General features: G+C 36.3%; 4 protein-coding genes across 5 annotated transcripts; 3 read left to right on the top strand and 1 right to left on the bottom strand.

Annotated features, from left to right (window-relative positions):
- The first annotated feature begins 761 nt into the window (after nt 1–761).
- On the top strand, nt 762–7,957 carry LOC107845403 (protein transport protein Sec61 subunit alpha). Of its 2 annotated transcripts, none has more exons than XM_016689701.2 (7): nt 762–932; nt 4,317–4,680; nt 5,747–5,974; nt 6,061–6,415; nt 6,498–6,622; nt 6,750–6,885; nt 7,457–7,957. In XM_016689701.2, the coding sequence occupies exons 2-7, from the start codon at nt 4,337–4,339 to the stop codon at nt 7,694–7,696; spliced, it is 1,428 nt and encodes a 475-aa protein (XP_016545187.1). In that variant the 5' UTR covers nt 762–932; nt 4,317–4,336; the 3' UTR covers nt 7,697–7,957. The 2 variants fall into 2 exon arrangements, with proteins under 2 accessions (XP_016545187.1, XP_016545188.1); XM_016689702.2 differs by having other exon boundaries at nt 768–932; nt 4,314–4,680.
- A 2,815-nt stretch (nt 7,958–10,772) lies between these two features.
- Nucleotides 10,773–14,350, top strand: LOC107844844 (protein DETOXIFICATION 18-like). The gene is made up of 7 exons (XM_016689188.2): nt 10,773–11,235; nt 11,479–12,026; nt 12,724–12,810; nt 12,896–12,952; nt 13,044–13,282; nt 13,400–13,518; nt 13,757–14,350. Exons 1-7 carry the CDS (start codon nt 10,876–10,878, stop codon nt 13,889–13,891), a joined length of 1,545 nt encoding a protein of 514 aa, XP_016544674.2. The 5' UTR covers nt 10,773–10,875; the 3' UTR covers nt 13,892–14,350.
- Nucleotides 14,351–15,570: 1,220 nt separating this feature from the next.
- Nucleotides 15,571–17,563, bottom strand: LOC107845639 (peptide-N4-(N-acetyl-beta-glucosaminyl)asparagine amidase A-like). Its single transcript, XM_047398408.1, has one exon. The coding sequence runs from the start codon at nt 17,508–17,510 to the stop codon at nt 15,786–15,788; it is 1,725 nt and encodes a 574-aa protein (XP_047254364.1). The 5' UTR covers nt 17,511–17,563; the 3' UTR covers nt 15,571–15,785.
- A 1,433-nt stretch (nt 17,564–18,996) lies between these two features.
- Nucleotides 18,997–22,504, top strand: LOC107845823 (superoxide dismutase [Cu-Zn] 2). Its single transcript, XM_016690313.2, has 7 exons — nt 18,997–19,127; nt 20,126–20,227; nt 20,768–20,863; nt 20,946–20,977; nt 21,059–21,134; nt 21,807–21,860; nt 22,309–22,504. The coding sequence occupies exons 1-7, from the start codon at nt 19,007–19,009 to the stop codon at nt 22,335–22,337; spliced, it is 510 nt and encodes a 169-aa protein (XP_016545799.2). The 5' UTR covers nt 18,997–19,006; the 3' UTR covers nt 22,338–22,504.
- Nucleotides 22,505–22,735: the final 231 nt, after the last annotated feature.

The raw sequence follows: 22,735 nt of genomic DNA, 5'->3' as shown, positions 1-22,735 counted from the left end.
CGATCCAAGTAAAACATATCAAGATTTGTAAGACTTTATCCTTATTTTACGACAATAGCGGAGTCAGACTTTTGGTTAAGGGTGTTCATATTTTTTCTTGGGCAAAGAACTGTTTAAAAAATAAATAAAAATAAAGCACTGCTACATCTGCCAAGGTTTGAACCCGGGTTGTTGATGCAGAAATGCACACTCTTGATCACTAGACTATGCTTCTCTAGTTTGTCAAGAGTGTGCAATAACATGTATATAACCATAAATATCTATATTTAACCTATACACTCGAAATTTTTTTTCAACAAAGGGTGTTTGTGGCTCCGCCACTGCCTTATGAAGGTAAAAAAATATTTTCAATTAACCTCGATCCAAGTAAAACATGTTAGGATTAGTAAGAAAAGGTAATACAAGAAATCATGCAGAAAATAATGAAGAAAAGAACAATAACAACAATAAACAGTACAATGATCAAAGCAATAAAATACTTTTTAAGATATTTTTTAACAATTTAATTCAAATGAACTCATAATAATCTCAAAAAATAAAGTAATAATGTGTTCCATCTAATCAAGTTACAATAACAAGTTTTGTTTTTTTCTTCAAATTGTACCAGAAATAACTAAATTAGTTACACCACAAAACAAAAATCTTTTTTTTTTTTTTATTTAAGCAAATCCATTTCAACTTCAACGACAATAAACACGTGTCATCATGTGAATGGATAGAATACGTAGTAAAGAGTCCTAATGACATCAACTTTCCTTTTTTAATTTTTTTTTAAAATATTTTTTTCATAATATAAATAAATCCAAAACGAAACCAAAAAAAAAAAAAAAAAAAAAAAAGGAAGGATCAACGCTGCGGAGGTCAATATAGATCTGAAAAAGGAGAAAACCCTTCTTCCCCTTCAACAACAAAAAAAAATCTCTTCAATTTTGGTAAATGGCTCGTTTCCCTATGCACTTTTTTATTATTATCATTGTTTTTGATCTGCTGCATGTTTAAATGTTGATATATAGTTTTTTCTTAGTCTCGACGAACAGAGTTATCTGATATCTGTTGTCGGTGTGAGGTGTCAGGTATTAAGTAGATCTAGTAGAGTTGCGCTAAAGCTGGCTCGAACACCACGGTTATCCAAAAAGAAAATAGAAAAATGTTGATATAATTAGTTGGGGTGTACGAAAGCCGGTCCGGACACCACAATTATCCAAAAAGGAAAAAAAGATATTGAGATATAGTTTTTTTCGTTGTTGCTGGTGGTAGGTGGCAGGTATCCAGTGTATTTAGTAAGTTGGGGCGGACAACATAGTTATAAAAAAGGATAGGAGCTAGAGATTCCTAATTTACACAAAAAAAAAAGACTAGTTAGGATCAGCTATATGAATTCTCTGTACTGATTAGGTTCAAATCCTAGTAGAGACGAAAAAAAAGTTAGGGTGATTCTTACCACCGGCCCTAGCCTTGGTGGATAGAGTTACTTGATATTTGTTGTTGGTGGGAGGTGATAAGTATCCTGTGGATTTAGTTGAGGTGAGCTAAAGTTGGGCCGCACACCTTAGTTATAAGAAAAATGATAGGAGCTAGAGTTCCTAATCTACACACAAAAAAACTAGTTAGGATCAGCTATATGAATTCTCCGTATCCTTAAGAGTGAAACGGGCAATAGAAATAGGAGCTAGAGATCAGGTTTAAATCACCGGGGGTCTATCGGAAATAATCTCTCTATCTCAACTATGAGGTAGTGGTATGAACTGCGTACACTTACCCTCCCCAGACCCCACTTGGTGGGGATATACTGGGTATGTTGTTGTAGATCTAAGTTCAAATCCCAGCAGAGACGGAAAAAACATTAGGTGATTCTTCCCACCTGTCCTAGCCTTGGTGGATAGAGTTACTTGATATCTGTTGTTGATGGGAGGTGATAGGTATCCCTAGTCGAGGTGTGCGAAAGCTGGCCCTGACACTACGGTTATCCAAAAGAAAAAAGAAAAATGTTGAGATATAGTTTTTCCCTAGCCTTGGTGGACATAGTTAACTAATAGTTGTTGGTGGGAGGTGGCAGGTATCCCGTGGATTTAGTTGAGGTGCGCTAAAGCTGGCCCAAACACCATAGTTATAAAAAAAAGGATAGGATCTAGAGATTCCTAATTTACACAAAAAAAAACTAGTTAGGGTTAGCTATATGAATTCTCGATATCCTGAAGAGTGAAACGGGCAGTAAAAGTAGGAGCTAGAGATCTGGTTCAAATCCCAACAGAAACAAACAAAAAAAACGTTAGGTGATTCTTCCAACCTATGCTAGCTTTGGTGGATAGAGTTACTTGATATCTGTTGTTGTTGGGAGGTGACAGGTATCCCGTGGATTTAGTTGAGGTGTGCTAAAACTAGGTCGGACACCATAGTCATAAAAAAAAAATAGGAGCTAGAGATTCCTAATTTACACAAAAAGAGACTAGTTAGGATCAACTCTATGAGTTCTCGGTATCCTTAAGAGTGAAACGGGCAATAGAAATAGGAGCTATAGATCAGGTTCAAATCACCGGGGGTCTATCGGAAATAATCTCTCTATCTCAACTATGAGGTAGTGGTATGGACTGCGTACACTTACCCTCCCCAGACCCCACTTGGTGGGAATATACTGGATATGTTGTTGTAGATCTAAGTTCAAATCCTAGCAGAGACGAAAAAAATGTTAGGTGATTCTTCCCACCTATCCTAGCGTTGGTGGATAGAGTTACTTGATATCTGTTGTTGGTGGGAGGTGGCAGGTACCCCTAATTGAGATGTGCGAAAGCTGGCCCAGACATCACGGTTATCAAAATAAAATACAGGAGCTAGAGATTCCTAATTTACACAAAAAGAACTTGTTAGGATCAGCTATCTGAATTCTCCGTATCCTTAAGAGTGAAACAGGCAATAGAAATAGGAGCTAGAGATCAGGTTCAAATCCAGCTGAGACGAAAAAACAATAGGTGATTCTTCCCATCTGCCCTAGCCTTGGTGGACACAGTTATCTAGGTATCTGTTGCTAGTGGGAGGTGGCATGGAAGGTATCCTGTGGATTTAGTCAAGGTGTGCAAAAACTTGATTTAGTCGAGCCGTGTGAAGAAAAAATTTTGAGAGATAAAGTTGATTTATTGATAAATGAAACAATTTAGTTTTTAGAGCAAAAGGGAAGTTATAAAGCATTTCTGGAATTATCTGTTTTAGGATTCTTTTTAGATCTGCTACATGTTAAATTTTGATGTATAATTGATTGATTGAAACTGTTTAGTTCAAATCCTTAGATTCTTCTTTTCTAGAAGTCTTCAGTTTGGCGAGTATCATTCCTGTGCATTTGTTTCAATTCAACTTTTATTTTGAGTTATTTAGCCACGGATTTGATATTTTTATCTATGTTTGAATTGCTAAGAAATCGAAGATAGATATAGTTTATTGATTGAAACAGTTTAGTTCTCGAGTAAAAGAGGAACTTATTTGATATTAGAAAAAGGTTATAATAAGGCATTTCTGGAATTATCTGTTCTATTATCCTCTTTTTTAGATCTGCTGCATGTTAATGTTGAGATATAGTTGGTTGATTGAGTAAGTTTAGTTCAAATCCATAGATTCTTCTTCAATCTGCAGTTTTTCTTGTTTTCAACAAATCTTCTATTTGGAAAGGACGTAAGGTTCATATTCTATTCACGTTTTCCAAATTATCATATGTATTTGATTCGTTTCAAGTTTTATTTTTTCAACTTATTTAGCCACGGATTTTAATCTTTTCATCGATTTTTGAGTTACGAGTGAATCGAATAGCAAATAGATGATTTTATAGATGACGCAGACTAGTTTGTGATGTTGTTGATTGATTGAAACAGTTTAGTTCTCGAGCTAAAGAGGAACTAAATTTTTCAACAAAAAAAAGTAAAAAGGCATTTCTGGAATTATTTTTTTGTTAGATTGGCTGCATGTTACATGTTTATATGTTATACCTTCCTCTTTGTATTGATTGATTTAAGAAAATTTGAATGTTAGATGTGATTGTTCACACAGTTGGGTATGAAGCAGGAGTCTGAATCTCACCATATATCAACAAATTAGTTCCGCTTGATTTGTCAAAAAACCGTCCTGTACATGGGGCCGTGACCGATTAAGATAAATAAATAAGTGAGCTTTAACAGTACAAGCTTTGAAAGGAGATGCTTCACACAATTCAAAATGTTCCACTCTCATGCATTGTTAGATTTGAAATCCCTTTTCGTACCTGTTTTAGTAATGTGTTCTGTGTATTTGGTTACTGCTCACTCTTTCTAAGAATTTGTTCTTTGGACCAGCAGGTTAAGTTGTAGAAAACAAGATGGGAGGCGGATTCAGAGTGCTCCATCTTGTTCGTCCATTTCTCTCGTTCCTGCCTGAAGTTCAGAGTGCTGATCGAAAAATCCCATTCAGAGAGAAGGTTTTATACACTGTGATCTCTCTCTTTATTTTCCTAGTATGCAGTCAGTTACCTTTGTATGGCATACACTCCACAACTGGTGCCGATCCATTCTATTGGATGCGTGTTATCCTTGCTTCAAATCGTGGAACTGTCATGGAGCTTGGGATCACCCCTATTGTGACTTCTGGATTGGTTATGCAACTTTTAGCTGGGTCAAAGATCATTGAAGTCGACAACAATGTACGCGAGGACCGAGCACTTCTGTAAGTACCATTCAGTAAATGTGTTTTCATGTTGGATTCTCCTAAATTTGCCAGTTCCTCACTTGTATGTTACTTCCCTTTAGTCCCGGTTGAGATGTGCGCTTGATTGGTGTTCGTTGAGCTTTTAAGCTCCATTATGTAACAATATTACCAGAATAATGTATTTGGGACGTGTTTAGCAAACATTTTTTATGATGCCTATCTGAGCAGCAGACTCTCAATCCTAATATGGTTCTGTATAAGTTGCGTTTTGTCCCAATCCTGATGTAAGCGAACAAAAACTGTGCTGATGTGGAACTCTGTAAGCTTTAGGCTCCCGTTTGTCCATTTGTCATTGTCTTAACAGTTAAACATTAACACCAGTTGTGTCATATTGCTGATAATAGGTCGCAGAGATGTCAAACTTCAATTGGAATTACATCTCTTGTCAAGAATGGTTTATGCTAGTCAAGACGAGCAATATCAGTTTAGCCCTTCTATATATATACAGAAATAACACAAAGCTGCATCTTTCTCGTCTAGCATCACCCAAGCGAAGACACGAGTGTATTTAAGGTCCAAAGACAGCCAAATCTTAATGGCCAAGTAGAACTAGCCAGAGCACGACAGGCACTCTACAAGAACTTGCATGATTGCTGGTTTTGCCCCAATTTTGCACTAGTATAGACAACAGATGCCATTCATTACTTAGCCGTTTGCTGAATGAGAAAGTGAAGAAAGAGGAAAAAAGAAGTGCTAACTATTCTTGGGATGAGTGGCTTAGTTTGCTAAAAGAAAAATAGATGAAGGCTTTAAACGAAGTTAATTGAAGATTTAGGCGCGATAACTCTATCTTAAGTGCATCGAATCTGTCAAGTGAAGTTTTAAGCTTGTCTTTCTGCATTTTTAGCTTGTGTTAACACACTTCACACAATTAGCCAGTCATGACTTTGAGTTTGAGTGCTGTTTGTATGCTTTTTGTAGACCTACTTTTTAATGTTTTCAGGGACTAGTCCTTTCTGATTATTTATATGTAATCTCGTATCGCTTTCATGATATCACTCATGAATGTTCTTTTTTGTTTCAGAAATGGTGCTCAGAAGTTATTGGGTATTCTCATAGCAATTGGTGAAGCAGTTGCATATGTTCTCTCTGGCATGTACGGCAGTGTTAGTCAACTTGGGGTTGGAAATGCGGTGCTGATAATCATTCAACTGTGGTTTGCTGGCATAATAGTTATTTGCCTTGATGAGCTACTTCAGAAAGGATATGGTCTGGGCTCCGGTATTTCACTTTTTATAGCTACCAACATGTGGTAAGCTTCCGATCTTATCTCCTCTTTATTACATGGATACTACAACTTGTTCTAACTTTTTGAAATTTTGCTGGTTTCTTTGCTAGCGAGAACATCATTTGGAAAGCATTTAGTCCAACCACAATCAACAGTGGCCGTGGAGCTGAATTTGAAGGAGCTGTTATAGCTTTATTCCATTTATTGATCACTCGAACTGACAAGGTTCGTGCACTTCGTGAGGCATTCTACCGGCAGAACCTTCCGAACGTAACTAACTTGCTTGCCACAGTATTGATCTTCCTTATTGTTATCTACCTCCAAGGCTTCCGCGTCGTTTTGCCTGTAAGGTCAAAGAATGCCCGTGGACAACAGGGTTCATATCCAATTAAGCTGTTCTATACTTCCAATATGCCCATTATCTTACAATCTGCACTTGTATCCAATGTTTACTTCATTTCTCAGGTATATGACTTTTTCCTTGTAACATTAAACAAATTATTAGTGGTTACGTCGACGTCATCTGAATATGTTTGTGTGTTCGCAGTTGCTGGATAGGAAGTACAGCGGCAATTTCCTCGTGAACCTCTTAGGCAAGTGGAAAGAATCTGAATATTCTGGTCAATCTATACCTGTCGGTGGTCTTGCCTATTATATTACTGCACCATCAAGGTAACTTATCTTTCTCATTATATAAGTGATTGCCGTTGCTTCATCGAACTTCTCTGTATCAGGCCTAGATCAACGGGAACTTCTGTTTTTCCAAAACTTCACTTACACTTATTACTCCCAATTGCAGCTTGGCGGATATGGTAGCACATCCTTTCCACGCTATATTCTACATTGTGTTCATGCTATCAGCATGTGCCTTGTTCTCAAAGACTTGGATCGAAGTCTCAGGGTCATCAGCAAAAGATGTGGCTAAACAGTTAAAGGTATGATGAGTTAACGTTTTTGTCTATTTTCGCATTCTTGTGTGCTTTTATCAGTTGTATACGTTACGAGCAAATAAATGGGACAACACTTTGAAGTTAGAAGAATTAAGGTGAAAAGAGCTGCTTGTGGATTAAATTTGTCGCGACAGATGCGAGTAGTGATTAAGTTGGGTCCCGTTGCTTCTGCCTGAATATTGTCGCTGTTGATGAAACTGCAAGACGACTTGAAAATCTTGTTACCTGATAATATCCTTTTTCTATAATATCCAGGAACAACTGATGGTATGAGTTAACGTTTTTGTCTATTTTCGCATTCTTGTGTGCTTTTATAAGTTGTATACTTTACGAGCAAATAAATGGGACAACAGTTTGAAGTTAATTAAGATGAAAAGAGTTGCTTGTGGCTTAAATTTGTTACGACAGATGCAAGTAGTGATTAAGTTGGATCCCATTGCTTCCGCCTGAATATTCTCGCTGTTGATGAAACTACGAGATGGATTTGCAATCGATACATAAAAGTATACTTGAAAAACTCGTTTACCTGATACTATCATTTTCGATGTATATCCAGGAACAACAAATGGTAATGCCAGGGCATAGGGAATCGAATTTGTACAAGGAATTGAACCGCTATATACCAACAGCTGCAGCATTTGGCGGTGTCTGCATCGGCCTGTTGACCGTGCTAGCTGATCTGATGGGGGCAATTGGTTCAGGGACCGGAATTCTCTTGGCGGTCACTATCATCTACCAGTATTTCGAGACATTTGAGAAGGAAAAAGCCAGTGAAATGGGTTTCTTTGGTCTTTAAGACAAAACCTTAATGCAATTTTGTTTAACGCTCTTTCGCGTTGCAATGTGTAAGTAGGTAAACCTTTTCTTACATCGATAGGCCGAGATCAGAGAAGACTGGAGATAGAGTGATTAGTATTCGACAGTTCGGCTCGGTTCTACGTCATGTATCAGCTATAGCTTGACTAGGTATAATTTTTTTTGTATCAAAGGGGTGCTTTACTAAAATTCTTGCTAGTTGATGAATTAATGAAAAAATTATGAAGGAATATTTATTACACATTTTGAAGGTGTCTTTTGCTGCTCAAGTGAGCTTTTTGCAAGTCTATTATGTGCTTGGATACTCTAGAAATGTTGATACGCTCGTGTCTGATCGTCTAAAAATGCACTACTTTGGGATGATCCGACATGCTAATCGTAATTTTTAATGGGTTTTATAACCGAGTTTTTGCAAGTCCGTTTTGTTCCTCGAATCCTCCAGAAATGTTGTTGAACACGTGTATGATCTTTCCAAAGTGCATTACTTTTGGAGGATCTGACACACTATTTTTGGAGGATATGACTTACTCGTTGCATCATACGACAAAGGCATTGCTTTTGGAGGATTTGACACTCTTACGATATTTTTGGAGGATATGATCCACTCGTTGTATCATACGACAAATGCATTATTTTTGGAAGATTTGACACACTTACAATATTTTTGAAGGATATGCACGGTGTCCGGGGAAGGATCCCACCATAAGGGTGTATCGTTTCTTCCGCATGCTGAAAAGTAAAATAAGATAATTTGATAAAGATGCACTCTCAATAAAGGGTAATAAGTGAGATATTTAAAAAGAAAATAAAAAAAAAAAAAGAAGATAAAACTTTGATATAGGTGTGCTCTTATAATTAGAAGTTAATTAGATAACTTATATGTAATGGAAAAAAGAGAAAATAAGTAGTTGAAAACTTCTCATATACCACAAATCATGGCCCATTTTTAGTGTTCATATACACAAATCTAGGCAAGCACAAAACTTGGTGCATTACTACTTGTAATATATTAGCAATATTAATTAATTTACACCGGTCAAAAATATACTTTTTTTTTTTTTGTTATATATGATGGTTTTTCAATTTCTAATATTTTACATGTTAGAGTCCCTTAATATCATTTTCTTTTAATTGAATATTATTACGGTCATTTTATATACATTCAATCTATTTTAAGTAGGTCAGGTTAAGAATTGAGTTGAGTTTAGAATGAGATGAATTTTAAATAAATTTAAATATTAATTTTGATTTTTTTAAAATGCTTTTTTCTAAATATTTAGAGCAGTCACATCATAACAGTAGAGCTGTCAATATGGGCCAGCCCAGCCCGACCCATAATTTGATGGAGTTGGGCTTTATTTTTTGCAATCCATTTAAGAATAGGGCTTTTTAGCCCGCCTCGTATAAGCCCGTGGCCCGTGGGGCTTGAGCAATGTGGGTTGGGCTAATCCATGGACCGACCCATAAGCCAACTACATGCAACTATTTAGATTGGTTATTAGTATTTTTATTTGGTTCGAAGGATATCATGTCAAAAGTTATTTAATTTCGCTATTAGGAGTATTTTTGAGGTGTTGGAGACTTGATTAACAAATAATAACACTATGTAATATTGTTTGGTAATATTTACGTTTATTAATATTCTAAAATTAAATTATGAAATATTATTTTTTAAAATGTGGGCCGGCCCGTAAAGCCCGCAGCCCACACAGTAATGATGTGGGCTTGGTGTTTTTTGGCCATTATTTTGATGGGCTAGTCCGGACTGGCCCGTTAAACTCAAAGCCCATGTCATCTTTCAAAAGTTATTCAACAAAAAAAAATATTATTTATACCTGATTAAAATTATTATTTATGTATAAATAATTGATGTTGAACCCTTCAGCTAGTTTTTCTTCAAGCAACAGTCCCCCGCCCCCTAAAATGACCATGGAAGCTAATCACATAAAATTGAGTGACTTTTAAAAGACGATAAAATTGAGTGACTTTGTGACCAATTATATAAGTTGAGTGTCCATTCAAGTTTCTCCTCGCGTTGCCCCTATTTTGGGGTGATCTTTAATTTCTGCCCTCAAATCGATTCTTTACTCTTTTTTCTGCTCATTTAACAAAAATTCATGGGCTAACATACCGACCTTAAATTCACGGTTAGTACAATCCCCTTCACGGGTTGTACAGTTGAGGTACGGTCCATGACATGGACCGTAACTCCTTACGACCAAAATTTGACATTGTTATAAAGCATGATAGGGGATTACATAATTGTAAAGGCTTGTTACGAATCGTACAAGTTCCTTGATAATCAGGGCAGAAATTAAAAAAAAAAAAGATATTGTATATGAAAAATTATTAAAATTTCAATAAATACTAATACTTACATATTATATTCCAAGCATGTAACATAAAAAGTTGTAATAAATTTAGCTATAATTACTTTAAAAATTAAATTTATTTTAAATTTAAATTTGACTCTAACCATCTTATATTTTATAAGAACACGCCACGTGGTCTCATTTACCAAAAGAATGCTTGATACTAAATGGCAAAATTCAGAAATAAGTCACACACACTAATGATACAAATATTTAGTTGTATTACAAGTGTAATTTAACTAATATAAAAATTAAAATATAATTATCTGTTAAATAATTTCTTATATATTTAATTAAGTGAATGTGTACTTGGATTTTGTGCAGAGAGAAAAAGGGAAGATGTGTTACCACATTTCACAATTTACACTCCTTATCAATGTATAAGAAGTCTTAAATTTCACTAAAAATATTTGAGATTTAGAAAAAAAAATAAAAATAAAAATAAACTATACAATATTATTTGTAGACTAAGTAAAAGATGCTTAGAGAAATTCTAGGAATATGAGATTGAATGTCACAACTGTTGTTTGAATTTTTACTTTTATTGTTAATTCTTGTTAGTATTTTGTTGGGAAATTACCTATTTTTACTCATCTGTTTGTGTACACCTCCATACAAGCGTATTCAACTGAGCATTCTTCGCTTTCGTAGCAAAATCTTGTTTATAAATATGTACGTAAAATAAACCAAAGTTAGTATTAAAAGTTTAGTGTGTTTTTAGAAATCACTAATACTCTCAACGAACAAGTAACTCATTATTTTCTACTATACCAATCACGTATTCGCAATGACGATAACTAATTTGAATGCACCATCACCAGAGGAGAATGTCATCCCCTCGGCCCCGGCCCCGGCCCCAGCCCCAGCCCCAGCCCCAGCCCCAGCACCAGCACCAGCACCAGTAGTAGTTGCTCCAACACCTGTTGAGCAAAACGACAGTTTGTCCAACAGGTGTTGTATAAAGATTATCGACTGTAAAGAGACGAAAAAACAGGTGTTTTTCTCTGTTCCAATGGTCGTAGTGAACGCTTCTTTCTACTTCATCAACCTCGTAGCTGTCATGTTTGCCGGACATATGGGGAAGCTCGAGCTCGCTGCATCAAATCTTGCTAATTCATGGGCTATGGTTACTGGTTACTCTTTCATGGTATGTATTACTCTATGACAGTAACAGAATGAAAAATTTTGTTAAGAATGTTCAACATCTAACATAGACTCATGAAATGTAATGTGCGATAATATTTTCTATACACGTCAATAGTTTTTCGATGAAGGATGATTAATTGATCATTCTTCAGTGCTTTAAGTTGACAGAAAGAATACTGTATGTTGTTTACTTAATTATATCTTCAACAGAAGTGAACTCTGAACTTGTCGATTGACAATGTAGGTCGGGCTAAGTGGTGCACTCGAGACATTATGTGGTCAAGGATATGGCGCGAAAATGTTCAGGATGCTGGGAATACATCTTCAGACATCAAGCATCATATCATTCTTCTTTTCGATTGTGGTTTCCTTCATCTGGTGGTATTCGGATCGAATTCTGATTTTACTTCATCAAGAACCTGAAATAGCTAGAGAAGCTGGGGTGTTCTTGAAGTTCCTCATACCGGGATTGTTTGCATATGCTTTCTTGCAAAACATCGTGAGATTTCTTCAGGCACAGTCAATCATTGTACCGCTGGCTTGCTTTTCGGTTGCATCTCTAGGTGTTCATGCAGGCATTGCCTATGTTTTGGTTCATTACACAAATCTTGGTTTTAAAGGAGCACCGTTAGCAGTTTCAATATCGTTCTGGATTATTTTTGTTACGTTGAGTTTATACGTGCTTTTTTCAAAGAGATTCAGTCATATAAGACCGGAAGGTCTCTCATCCGAGCCACTTCAACATATTCTTTCAAATTTGAAGTTGGCTTTGCCCTCTGCTGGCATGGTGTGGTAAGAATATATAGCTTCATATCTGTTAGTTTTTCTTAGTACTGTCAAACCTCTCTACAATAGCGTCATTTGTCAGGATATCTTTCGGTTGTTATAGCAAAATGCTGTTGTATATTGTTGTTAAACACTCCAACTCGTTCCCATTGTGTCTTGTGGACATCCAATACTCAGTAGCGGAGCCACATTGAATTCAGGGGTTCATCCGAACCTCCTTCGTCGGAAAATTATAAGTACTATTTTTACATGGTCAAAAATACTTTTTTGTATATATAGTAAATGTTGAACCCCCTTTGACTAGTCCGTATATTTACTTCTGAACCCCCTCAATGAAAATTCTGGCTCCGCCACTGCCAACACTGACGTGACACATAAATTCTGGAGGTGTCTAGATGATCATTTTGTAAGTTGGAGTGTTCGACTGACACGATGGAGATCACGAGTTGAGGTGTCTAGACGTGCATACTCAAAGTTGGAGTGCTACTTGCCAACTGAGGTCAATTTTGAGTGTCGTTTTATGCATTATGCCTAGAACATATATAATATAACATAACATGACAATTGGTTCCAATGAGAACTTGGTTGTTATAGAGAGATGTTGCTATAGAGAATGATTGTTATAGAGAGGTCTGATTGTACGAATTATATGATCTACGTGCCTTTATCGGTACTGATAGTTTTCAAATTGTTGTGTGACCAGCTTGGAGTATTGGGCTTTTGAGATTCTTGTGTTATTAGCTGGTTTGATGCCAAACTCAGCGACAACTACTTCTGTCGTCGCAATGTGGTAAGTCGGGGTTTGAAGATCCAACAAGTTTTTTCGTGTTTCTTGAGTGTCGAATTTTAGTTGCTGATCTGATTTTGTTTTCCAGTGTAAATACAGAAACCATTGCGTACATGATATCTTACGGCCTAAGTGCAGCTGCAAGGTAATTCGACCATCTCATCTGAAAGTTTAAGCTGTTAGAGAGATCATACAAACTAACTCTTACTTACTTGAATTATGTTCTCAACGTGCAGCACGAGGGTGTCTAACGAGGTAGGAGCAGGAAATATCGGCAAAGCTAAGCAGGCGATGGCTGTTACGCTCAAGCTAGCTATTCTTGCTGCACTTGTAGCTGATACGGCCTTAGGGTTCGGTCATAATGCCTGGGCTAACCTCTTCAGTGATGACGCGGACATCATTCGCAAATTTGGCTCAATGACACCTCTCCTTTTAGTCTCTTTCTTGTTCGATTTCATACAAGGAATTCTATCAGGTTGATCAACTGTTTCTTTCTGCAGACATGTCAGCGCGTGTGCGCGCGCGCGTGTGTGACACTTACATTTTAGTACAACCGAACCAGCTATAACGTAAACTTTGAATTGATCAACAGGAGTGGCGAGAGGATGTGGATGGCAGCGTTTCGCTATGTGCATCAACTTAGCAACATTCTATTGCATCGGCATGCCAATAGGTGCCCTCTTAGCTTTCAAGTTCAACAAAAGCTATAAGGTAAGTCACGTTCAATTCGTTTAACATAAGAGTTTAACTTCTATACGCTGACAAAGTAATACCGTTCTAACATTATCAAGTACCTACACTACATGTATCAACTGATCATAAACTTCTATACGCTGACAGAGTAATATCATTCTAACACTATCAAGTACGTACACTGCATGTAACGATTGATCATAAACTTCTATACGCTGACAAAGTAAATATCTTTTTTTTTTTAAAAATGATGCAGGGCTTATGGATAGGGTTGATTTGTGGTCTATCATGCCAATCTTCTGGCTTGTTGCTATTGACATTACTTAGAAAATGGGGAAAAGCAGATCAAGTTGCAAAAGAAAGCAACAAAGAAAGTGAACTCCAACCTTAAAAGGGACATTTTTTTTACATGTCGATGTAGATTTAGAATAAATCGCGTATTTAGGCTTTATTTATTTGCGCTTATGAAGATTCATCATTCAGATTTCAGTCCTCAAGCGTGTTCGTTGTTTTGTATCTGAATTTTAATTAAGGACTTTCGTCGAAATAGCTTTTCAGAAAAGTTACTTTTGGTGAGAAGAAATTTGTCTTTCTCCGATTCATTTAGTATTTGAATGTCAAATTACCAAAATAATAAGGTTCTTGCAAACAATATAAATCCGATAATTCAGAACTTGATTACAGAAACTGAAAATCTCATTTTTGGGTCTGTCGAGATGCGTAATTAGCTCCCGATACATCCAATGAAGATACATTGTTTTCTTTGTAAAGATACATAATTAGCTTCTGTTATATTTTTCTCGATTTTGAGTCTGTCGAGATACATAATACATCGAGCAAAGATACATTTTTTCTTGTAAAATATACACAATTACCCTCCGATACATTTTTTCGATTTTGGATCTGTCCAGATATATAATTAACTCTTCGATACATCCAACGAAGATATATAATTAGCTGAGATTTTTGTAATTACTTTATAAGGGTGAAAATTTGTGTTAAATATATTAAGTTAAGTGTATATTTAAGCATATAGTTATTCTTCAACGTTCACACACTTCATATGTTAACTCATTTAACTAAGTAAATATACAAGCCTGCTGTTCTTTTCAAGCTCAACTACACACAGTCTGATTCTTGTAAAACTCGAGATATGTAGGCAACTTGAAGTTGAAGTTCGACCACAATATTTTACGAATTTCTATGGCTCCCCGTAAACATCTCCTTATTAGTCGGACAAAATTGACTATTATGATAGCTAACATTGAAACAGTATAACTATAATGAATTATCTAAAGCTCCCGCTAAGCGTAGGGTCCAGGGAAGGGCCCCACTAGAAGGACGTATTGTTGCAGCCGTACCTTGCATTTCTGCCAGAGACTGTTTCCAAGGCGTGAACCCATGACTTCCTGGTCACATGACAACACTGTTTCCAAGGCGTGAACCCATGACTTCCTGGTCACATGACAACAACTTTACCAGTTACTCTAAGGCTCCCCTTCTTCGCGCTAAATAAAAGATAAAAGTTCAAAAATATAGCTTTAGTTGCTTCTTCTCAGCCGGAAACATTTCGCGTTGAGCCAAAAAGAAGGGCCCCACCACAAGGGTGTATCGTACGAAGCCTTGCCTTGCATTTCTTCCAGAGGCTGTTTCCAAGGCTTGAACCCGTAACCTCAACTTTACCGGTTACTCCAAGGCTCCCTTTCTTCGCGCTAAAGAGAAGATAAAGTTCCAAAATATAGCTTCTGTTGCTTTTTCTCAGCCAGAAACATTTTGCGCTGAGCCAAAAAGAAGCGAAACATAGTATACTTTTCTCAAATACCAAACTTCAAACGCAACTACATTGGCAATGCCCAAGTCATTGACAGTTAAACAAAGTTCTTCTCATGAACATGTAGCTGTATGTTAGAAAGAAACGTCTACAAAGTCGCACCGTAGAAGGGTGAAACCGGAGGAAAGATAAGCCACCAAGAAAGAATGGATCTAACAAGTTCTTGATCATGGTACGCCTGCAAACTTTTGACAACGATGCAAAATGTTCTCGTGTTTGAAGAAAGAGACAACAAAAGATAGAGAGGCAAAGTCGAATTTCCAAACAACAAAGTTACAAAGTATTTAAAAGTCCACGAATACAAGAGCCACTCCAGTAGTACATTTGCATCATAATAAGAAGACCATGACACAGTTGCTTACTCCGACCACATACAGCAGTGAAAGACAATGAAATTCGGAAGAGTCAGAAACTATCATTATCATCAATAAAATGAGATCGCACAATGGACCTTTCAACCAGGAGGAGACCGCTTTTTGCCAATCTTCAAAGGCCAATGAGACCAAGTATGTTGGTTGCAGCTATCGATTACCTTATCGTGAAGTATCAAGTAATCTGAGCTGCTTATGTTCCTGGAGTAGCAGCACGAATCATCGTTATATTTATATACTTGTTGGGTACTCCCAAGTCCTTGGACTACTAAGTGGCCCTTTACAATCATATATCCCCGCGCATTTTGCAAATTCTTAACAGAGCTGACAGAGGATCCGTACTCGGAACTCTTTACCCTCTTGTCCTCTAATCCCAGTGTCATGTTTGTTACCGACACATAGCTTTGGTTTCCTTGATAGATATTGTCAGAATACCAATTGAACAGATACTTTTTGAAGGACTCGAGCGAGTAAACAGAAAAAGATGGCATCGTGGCATAAACAGTATCATTGAATTCGATTATCTGATCCACTATTTGCAAGTTCCCTTTATTTCCCATTACCATATAGTTGCTATAACTTAAACTTTGAGACGACTTAGTAGTAATTGTTCCATACGACGACTTTACCATTCCGGTCATTGTGATGGACCTACTAGCGTTCGTGATAAATGATCCATCAAAACCTGTAAAATTGGTCAGCAGCGAAAAGGAAAGTGTCGAGCAGCTGTATTCCAACAACTTCCCTTCTGTTTTCATACTTTCTCCGTCCAACCAAAGATGCAAATTCGCATCAACATACCACACATTCAAAGCATCCGTGACTCTAAATGAAATCTTATGACTACTTCCATCTAAAATCTTTCCTAACAACGGCGTAATCTCAATGTCATACGAAGGAAGATTAAACGAACCAATTCCACTTATCGGTCTCCAAAATAACGGATTTGCTCCACCGGTATAAATCACAGTAAATGGCCAAACTACACCAACTACCATTTCATCCAAACTAACAACCACCTCCCTAAAAGCCCCATTCCCCGGAACACTAAGATTATTCAAACTTACATACTCGTTAACCGGATTAGCATACCAAAACTCATCATTCTCATGAAATGAAACATAAACTTCCAACACTGCCCTATACACATTTCGCGGAATCTTGAAATCCTTCGACTTAACATCTGTCGAATTCTCAATCTCAAACCATAAACCATCATTCAAATCCACATTTCTTGAAATTGGAACAATCAAATCAGCACCAAAATCAAAATTTTTCACCTCATTATAAAAATGAACTAAAAGTTTCACATGGTACACACCAGTATAAGTACTATCAACAATGTTCCCCAAATAAACAACAAAAGTTTGATTCTTGATAAACAAAGAAGAGTACCTAGTAACATCCTTCTTGACAGTCCAAAAGATCCCATTTTTAGTTGGTTCAGCAGTACAACTTCTAAGTATCTCAACACCACTAACCCAAACACCAAAAATCCTATCAAATTGTCTACCTTTACAAGTTGCAGTCCATTCCAACACAATCTTGGAAAACTTTGGACAGTTTAAAGGGGGTGTATAATTTGCAAGAATAGGGGGTTTTCCATAAGTGTAACCAAAGTCATGTTCAAGAATTAGTTGTGAACAAGATTTGGTTCTTGGTAGCTTTATAGGCTTTGTGACTTCAAAGAAAGTTGTGGGAGTTGAAGGTTCTTGATGAGTTATGAGATGGGATCTATATAGAGTAGTTGCTGTGGAGAAAAAGGGGAGTAAGAAATAAAGTAAGAAAATGGAAGAGGAGGTAGCCATTGGTGATGAGTTTTGAGCTTTTGACTTTTCAACAACAGCACTGAACTATATTATATATATATATATATATAATAAAAAATGCCCCACCCCCACCCCATTTTCATTTTAATAATACATATTTTATATAATTATTTTTATGTATTTTTATTTTAAATAAAAAATTCCCCCCGTCCCCTTTCTCCATTCCAGCCCCCCACCCCATTCTTTCTCCCCTGCCGCCCCCCCCCTCACCCCGCCTTTCTTTCTCTTCTTTTAGCCCCCCGACCCCACCCTCTTCTTTCTTATTTTAACAAACATACTTTCATTAAGTTAAAATTAATTTTTTCAAATTATCTTATTAATAAAAAAATTTAAAAGTAAAAATCAAAAGAAATCTCATTGATGATAAATGATTCAAAAATAAAATCATCAATTTAATTTGATTTTTATCTAAATTTTGAGGTAGTTGGATTGAAGGTCGAGATGGTGTTTAATAGAGAAAATGATTTAATAGTGTTTTCATGTTTGTTTTTGGGGTGTTAATGGAGGAAAGTGAAAATAGTTAAATGAAAATGTTGTTCTTGGATGGTGTTGTTAATGAAGGGAAGTGGAAAAAATTTGAGATTATTAATGGAGGTTTGAGTGTTGTTGTTGATGATGATTTGAAGAAAAAAGAAGAGAAAAAATGTCCATTTTTTATTTTAGTTTTAATTTTTTTTTAATTTTAAATATAATATTACTGAAATTATTTCTTTTAATAAATAAACGCGATTTTTTTTTTTTAAAATGTCACGTCTGCTTTAGTGGTCAAATAAATGCACTTTAAAGATGTTAAGGAGGTAAATAAACAAAAGTTAAGTTTAAGTGCTAAAGTGAGTTTGGAAGACAAGTTCAGTGGGGAAAAAATATGTTTTCTCTAAAAATTACTTAAAACCACACATTAACGTTTCATTATTACTTAAAATTCCATCCCACTAAATTAATTACAAAAATCTCTTCTAACTCATAAAATCCTAATATTTGCTGATACATTACAACCTACCCTATTTTTGCGCCTCCTGTTCTTCAAAACTAGCCCAAAATCATGGAGAAATATCCGATATTTTTCACCAACTCAGCAATTTTGAATTTCAATCATGTTATCACCCACTACTTCAACATTCAAGTTTCAACTTTCAATTACAACCTCCATTAACTTTCTTCTTCAAATTTATAGGAGATAAATTTATTTTCATAATTTTTTTTATTACAAAGGCTATATTCCTTTTGTTGTTTGCTTTTATGTATTGTCTGTCCTGAATCGGGGGTCTATCAAAAATAACCTCTTAGTATGGACTGTATACATTTTACTCCCTCAGATCCTACTTTGTGGAAATATACTAGGTATGTTGTTGTTGCTGGACTAAAAATGCTCAAAATCATATTTTAAGGAACCAAAATACACCAACCTACATACATAAGGGACCTAAGTACTCAAACAAAAAACATAATGGCTTGCCCACTTTAAAAATGATAAAATGAATTATCCATTGTTTCACAAAGTTAGGGAAAAAATGGGAAACTTGAAAGCAGTGGCTGTTATCACTGGAAACAACAATAGTATTAAAGGCTCTTTACAATTTATCCAACAATCCAATGGTACTTTTTTTCCTCTCTATATTTTTATTTATTGTAGAATTCATGGTAAAAATAATAAATAAATACACCTCAATTATTTTGATTTTTTGAGTTTCGTATCTCAACTATGAGTCGTTTGAGTTTCCTATCTGAACTGTCACCGATTACTTATCATAACATACGTTGACTATCAATTGTGGTATGAAAATTGAACAATGAATAATTGATGTGTGTTTTGACGAATAGTTGGTGATAAAGTTTCGTACCTGAACTATCATGTGTGTTAGTTTCTACGTGATCGATCGCCAGCTATTTATCAAAACGTACCTTAATTATCAATTGTTCACCCTTTTTGCCCGAATGATGATAGACATTTCAGGTAGGTAAAATGAACAATTGATAGTTGAGTTTCCTATATGATCTATCACCAACTATTTATTTTTACTTGAGCGATGATAGATATTTTAGGTAGGAAAAAAATGAACAATTGATAATTAAGTTGTGTTTTGATAAATAATTGATGATAATTCAGGTAGGAAATTAACGGACATGATGGTTTAGTATGAAACCCAATGGTACTTGTTTCCTCTCATGTTCTTATTTATCGTTAATGGTCAAAAATACTCGTAAAGTAGATAAGGTTTTTGAGTTTAATACCCGAACTATCAGCTGTGTGAGTTTCCTACATGATTTGTGACTTAACTATTTATAAAAACACACTTGAACGATGATGACATTTCAGGTAGGAAAAATAAACAATTGATAGTTGATGTGTTTTTTGATAAATAGTTGGTGATAGTTTAGATAAGAAACTTAGGCACCTAATAGTTCAGGTCAGGAGTTCGAAAAATCGAGATACTTCAAGTGTGTTTTTTGGTTAATAGTTGGTGATAGTTCAGGTAAGAAACTTACAACTTAATAGTTTAGGTATATATTCGTAAAATTTGAATACTTTAAATGTGTTTTTTGATCCTTTACTCTTTATTGTAATCATGGATTTGGTTTATCTACAACTGCAGGTGCTACCCAGGTGAGAGGAAAAATAATTGGTTTAGCTCCAGGTCTTCATGGTTTCCATATACATGCTTTGGGCGATACGACTAACGGTTGCAATTCCACTGGTTAACATTTTCACCTTTCTGTGTGTCTGCACTTTGTTAATCGAAAACAGGTAGGGTAATAAGTCGATCGGCTCTCGTATGTGAAAAGTGGGTTGGGTGACAAAATGAGTTGGTTGAAAGGCAGCTTGACAACATATTTATGCATATTTGTATGAGTAAATATTTCGCATCTGTTTATTTGCTTTATATTCATAGTCAAAGTATACCCCGGTACCTAGGAATCTACCTCGAGATAGGGAGTCGGGTCTCCGGTTGAGGTCGAGACGCTCGGTCGAGTCTGAGTCTCAGTCGGGGTTGGGGTTTGGAGTCAATCTCGAGTTAGGATCGGTTCTAAGGTTGGGTCTTGGACCGGGGTCCAGGTTTGGAACCCTGGGGTCAGGTCTTGAGTTGAGTCCCGAACTGGGTTTGGGTCACGTGTTTGAAAAATACATAGTTGGTGATACTTCAGGTAGGGGAAATGCGTTAAACACCTGATAGTTCAAGTGTGAAACTTACAAAAAAGTAACACGGTTGATTGGTTTGTTTCTGTACTGTGTTTAGGACCTCATTTTAATCCACTTAAGAAAGATCACGGAGCTCCAAGTGATGAAGTACGTCACGCGGGTGATTTAGGCAACATTGTTGCTGGTCCTGATGGTTAGTTTGTTGTCCGTCATGCTTTTCAACTTCAATAATTAAGATTGTCCCCCTCTAATTTATGATCGTTTCTTCACTCAAGGGGTGGCGGTGATATCGATTTCAGATATGCAGGTAGTACTAATACTACTACTTTTTGCTGCTATATATTTGATTAGCTGAAATTGTATCTGACGAACTTTGTCTCGTTTGTAGATTCCTCTTAGCGGAGTACACTCCATTTTGGGGAGAGCAGTAGTCGTGCACGCTGATTCTGATGATCTCGGAAGAGGTATGATTTCAAGCTGCCGTGCGCAGACCCCTTTTTGCGGTTTCAAAATTATGTATAGTACAACACTAACTTTTGTGGCTTCGAGTTTCTTTCATTAAGCGATGTGTGCTTTGATCTATCGGGGCTTAATGATTTGGAAAAGCGACACGAATGTGTGACTATTAATCCTATTCCGCTCTTGCAACAAACAAACTACAACCTCGAGGATGTCGTTTAGACTGGACCTATGTTATGCCCTCAGTCAAAAATTGTATATTTGATGTGTCGTCGATGAGCCAAACATATGAAGAGAAAACCAAATCGAGGGTTCGCTGTTATGGCCGCGGTAGTCACTCTAATATCATACTGATTTTCTTTCGGACCTTAGATAGTATTCACCTGTTGTCCATTGACTACGCCTTTCGGCCTGATCTTAGGCCCTGACTCACCCTCCATGGATGAACCTTGCGGAGGAACCCTTTGGTTGTGGAGGGCGCAAATTAGGATAGAAGGTTAGTTAGTAGGTAGTAGAACGTTGTCATACTGATAGTTATAATCTTTCTCCTGTAGTTTCTCGTCCTTCAATTTCTGTTACTGTATAATGTCTCTTGTACGGTGATTATCGCACTATTTTATTGTAGTTTACTTTGTCATGCTTTCGATAGTATTTTATTGTATGTCTCTCTTGAACAGGTGGACATGAACTTAGTAAGACAACTGGGAATGCAGGTGCAAGAGTCGGCTGCGGTAATTGCGCTTCCCCTTCCTTTGATATTGTAGCTTCGTGAGGCTGCATACAATGAACCCTCGTGGTTTTGTTCTTCTTCGGATCCCACGCATAGCAGAAGCTTAGTGCACCAGGACCCATTTTTTTTTTTTGAGATAAGCATCCAGTACCCCCGTACCCCCGAACTATGGCCAAAGTTGTTACGACACACTCCAACTTCACAGGGGTCCTATCACCTCCCTGAACTCAATTTTAGTGTATTTTTGTCACCCTTTTGTGCTGACATGACACATTTATTACATAAAATGAAGGCCACATCAGCTAAAAAGGTTGACAAAAATACGCTAAAATTTAGTTCAGGGGTAATAAAACCCCCGCAAAGTTGGAGTGTGTCGTAGCAAATTTGGTCAGGGGTGCTTTACTTTTTTTTTTTTATCTGACACTAATGTCCATCTGATTTTTTTGCAGGTGTTATTGGGCTTCAATCATCTGTTTAATATTTGTGTTAGTCAAATCATGTTAAACTAGCCATAATCTCAAAGGGTTGATTAATAAATTGTTTGAACCTTAGTTACATTTTGCTAGTGATAATCATGATAATTACATTTTCTACTCTTGTATAGACAATTTAGATATGTTGGTATGAAATAATTTTTATTTTTTATTTTTGGAATTAACTTTCTAAATTTTGAGAAATTGAAAATATGGTGGAATATTAATGAATTTGAATTCAAAAGATTCAAAATCCAGTTTGTATGTTTTTGCATGTAAATTTTGTTATAAGAATAATCTATAAGCGTTCAGTATCTCCTTAAACTATGGTCAAAGTTGCTACGACACACTCCAACTTCACAAGGGTTCTATAACCCTCAAAATTCAATTCTAGCACATTTTT

The sequence above is a fragment of the Capsicum annuum genome, chromosome 10 (genome assembly GCF_002878395.1).
Source record: "Capsicum annuum cultivar UCD-10X-F1 chromosome 10, UCD10Xv1.1, whole genome shotgun sequence".
NCBI classification, from domain to species: Eukaryota; Viridiplantae; Streptophyta; class Magnoliopsida; order Solanales; family Solanaceae; genus Capsicum; species Capsicum annuum.
This window is presented reverse-complemented; position numbering and strand designations above follow the sequence as displayed.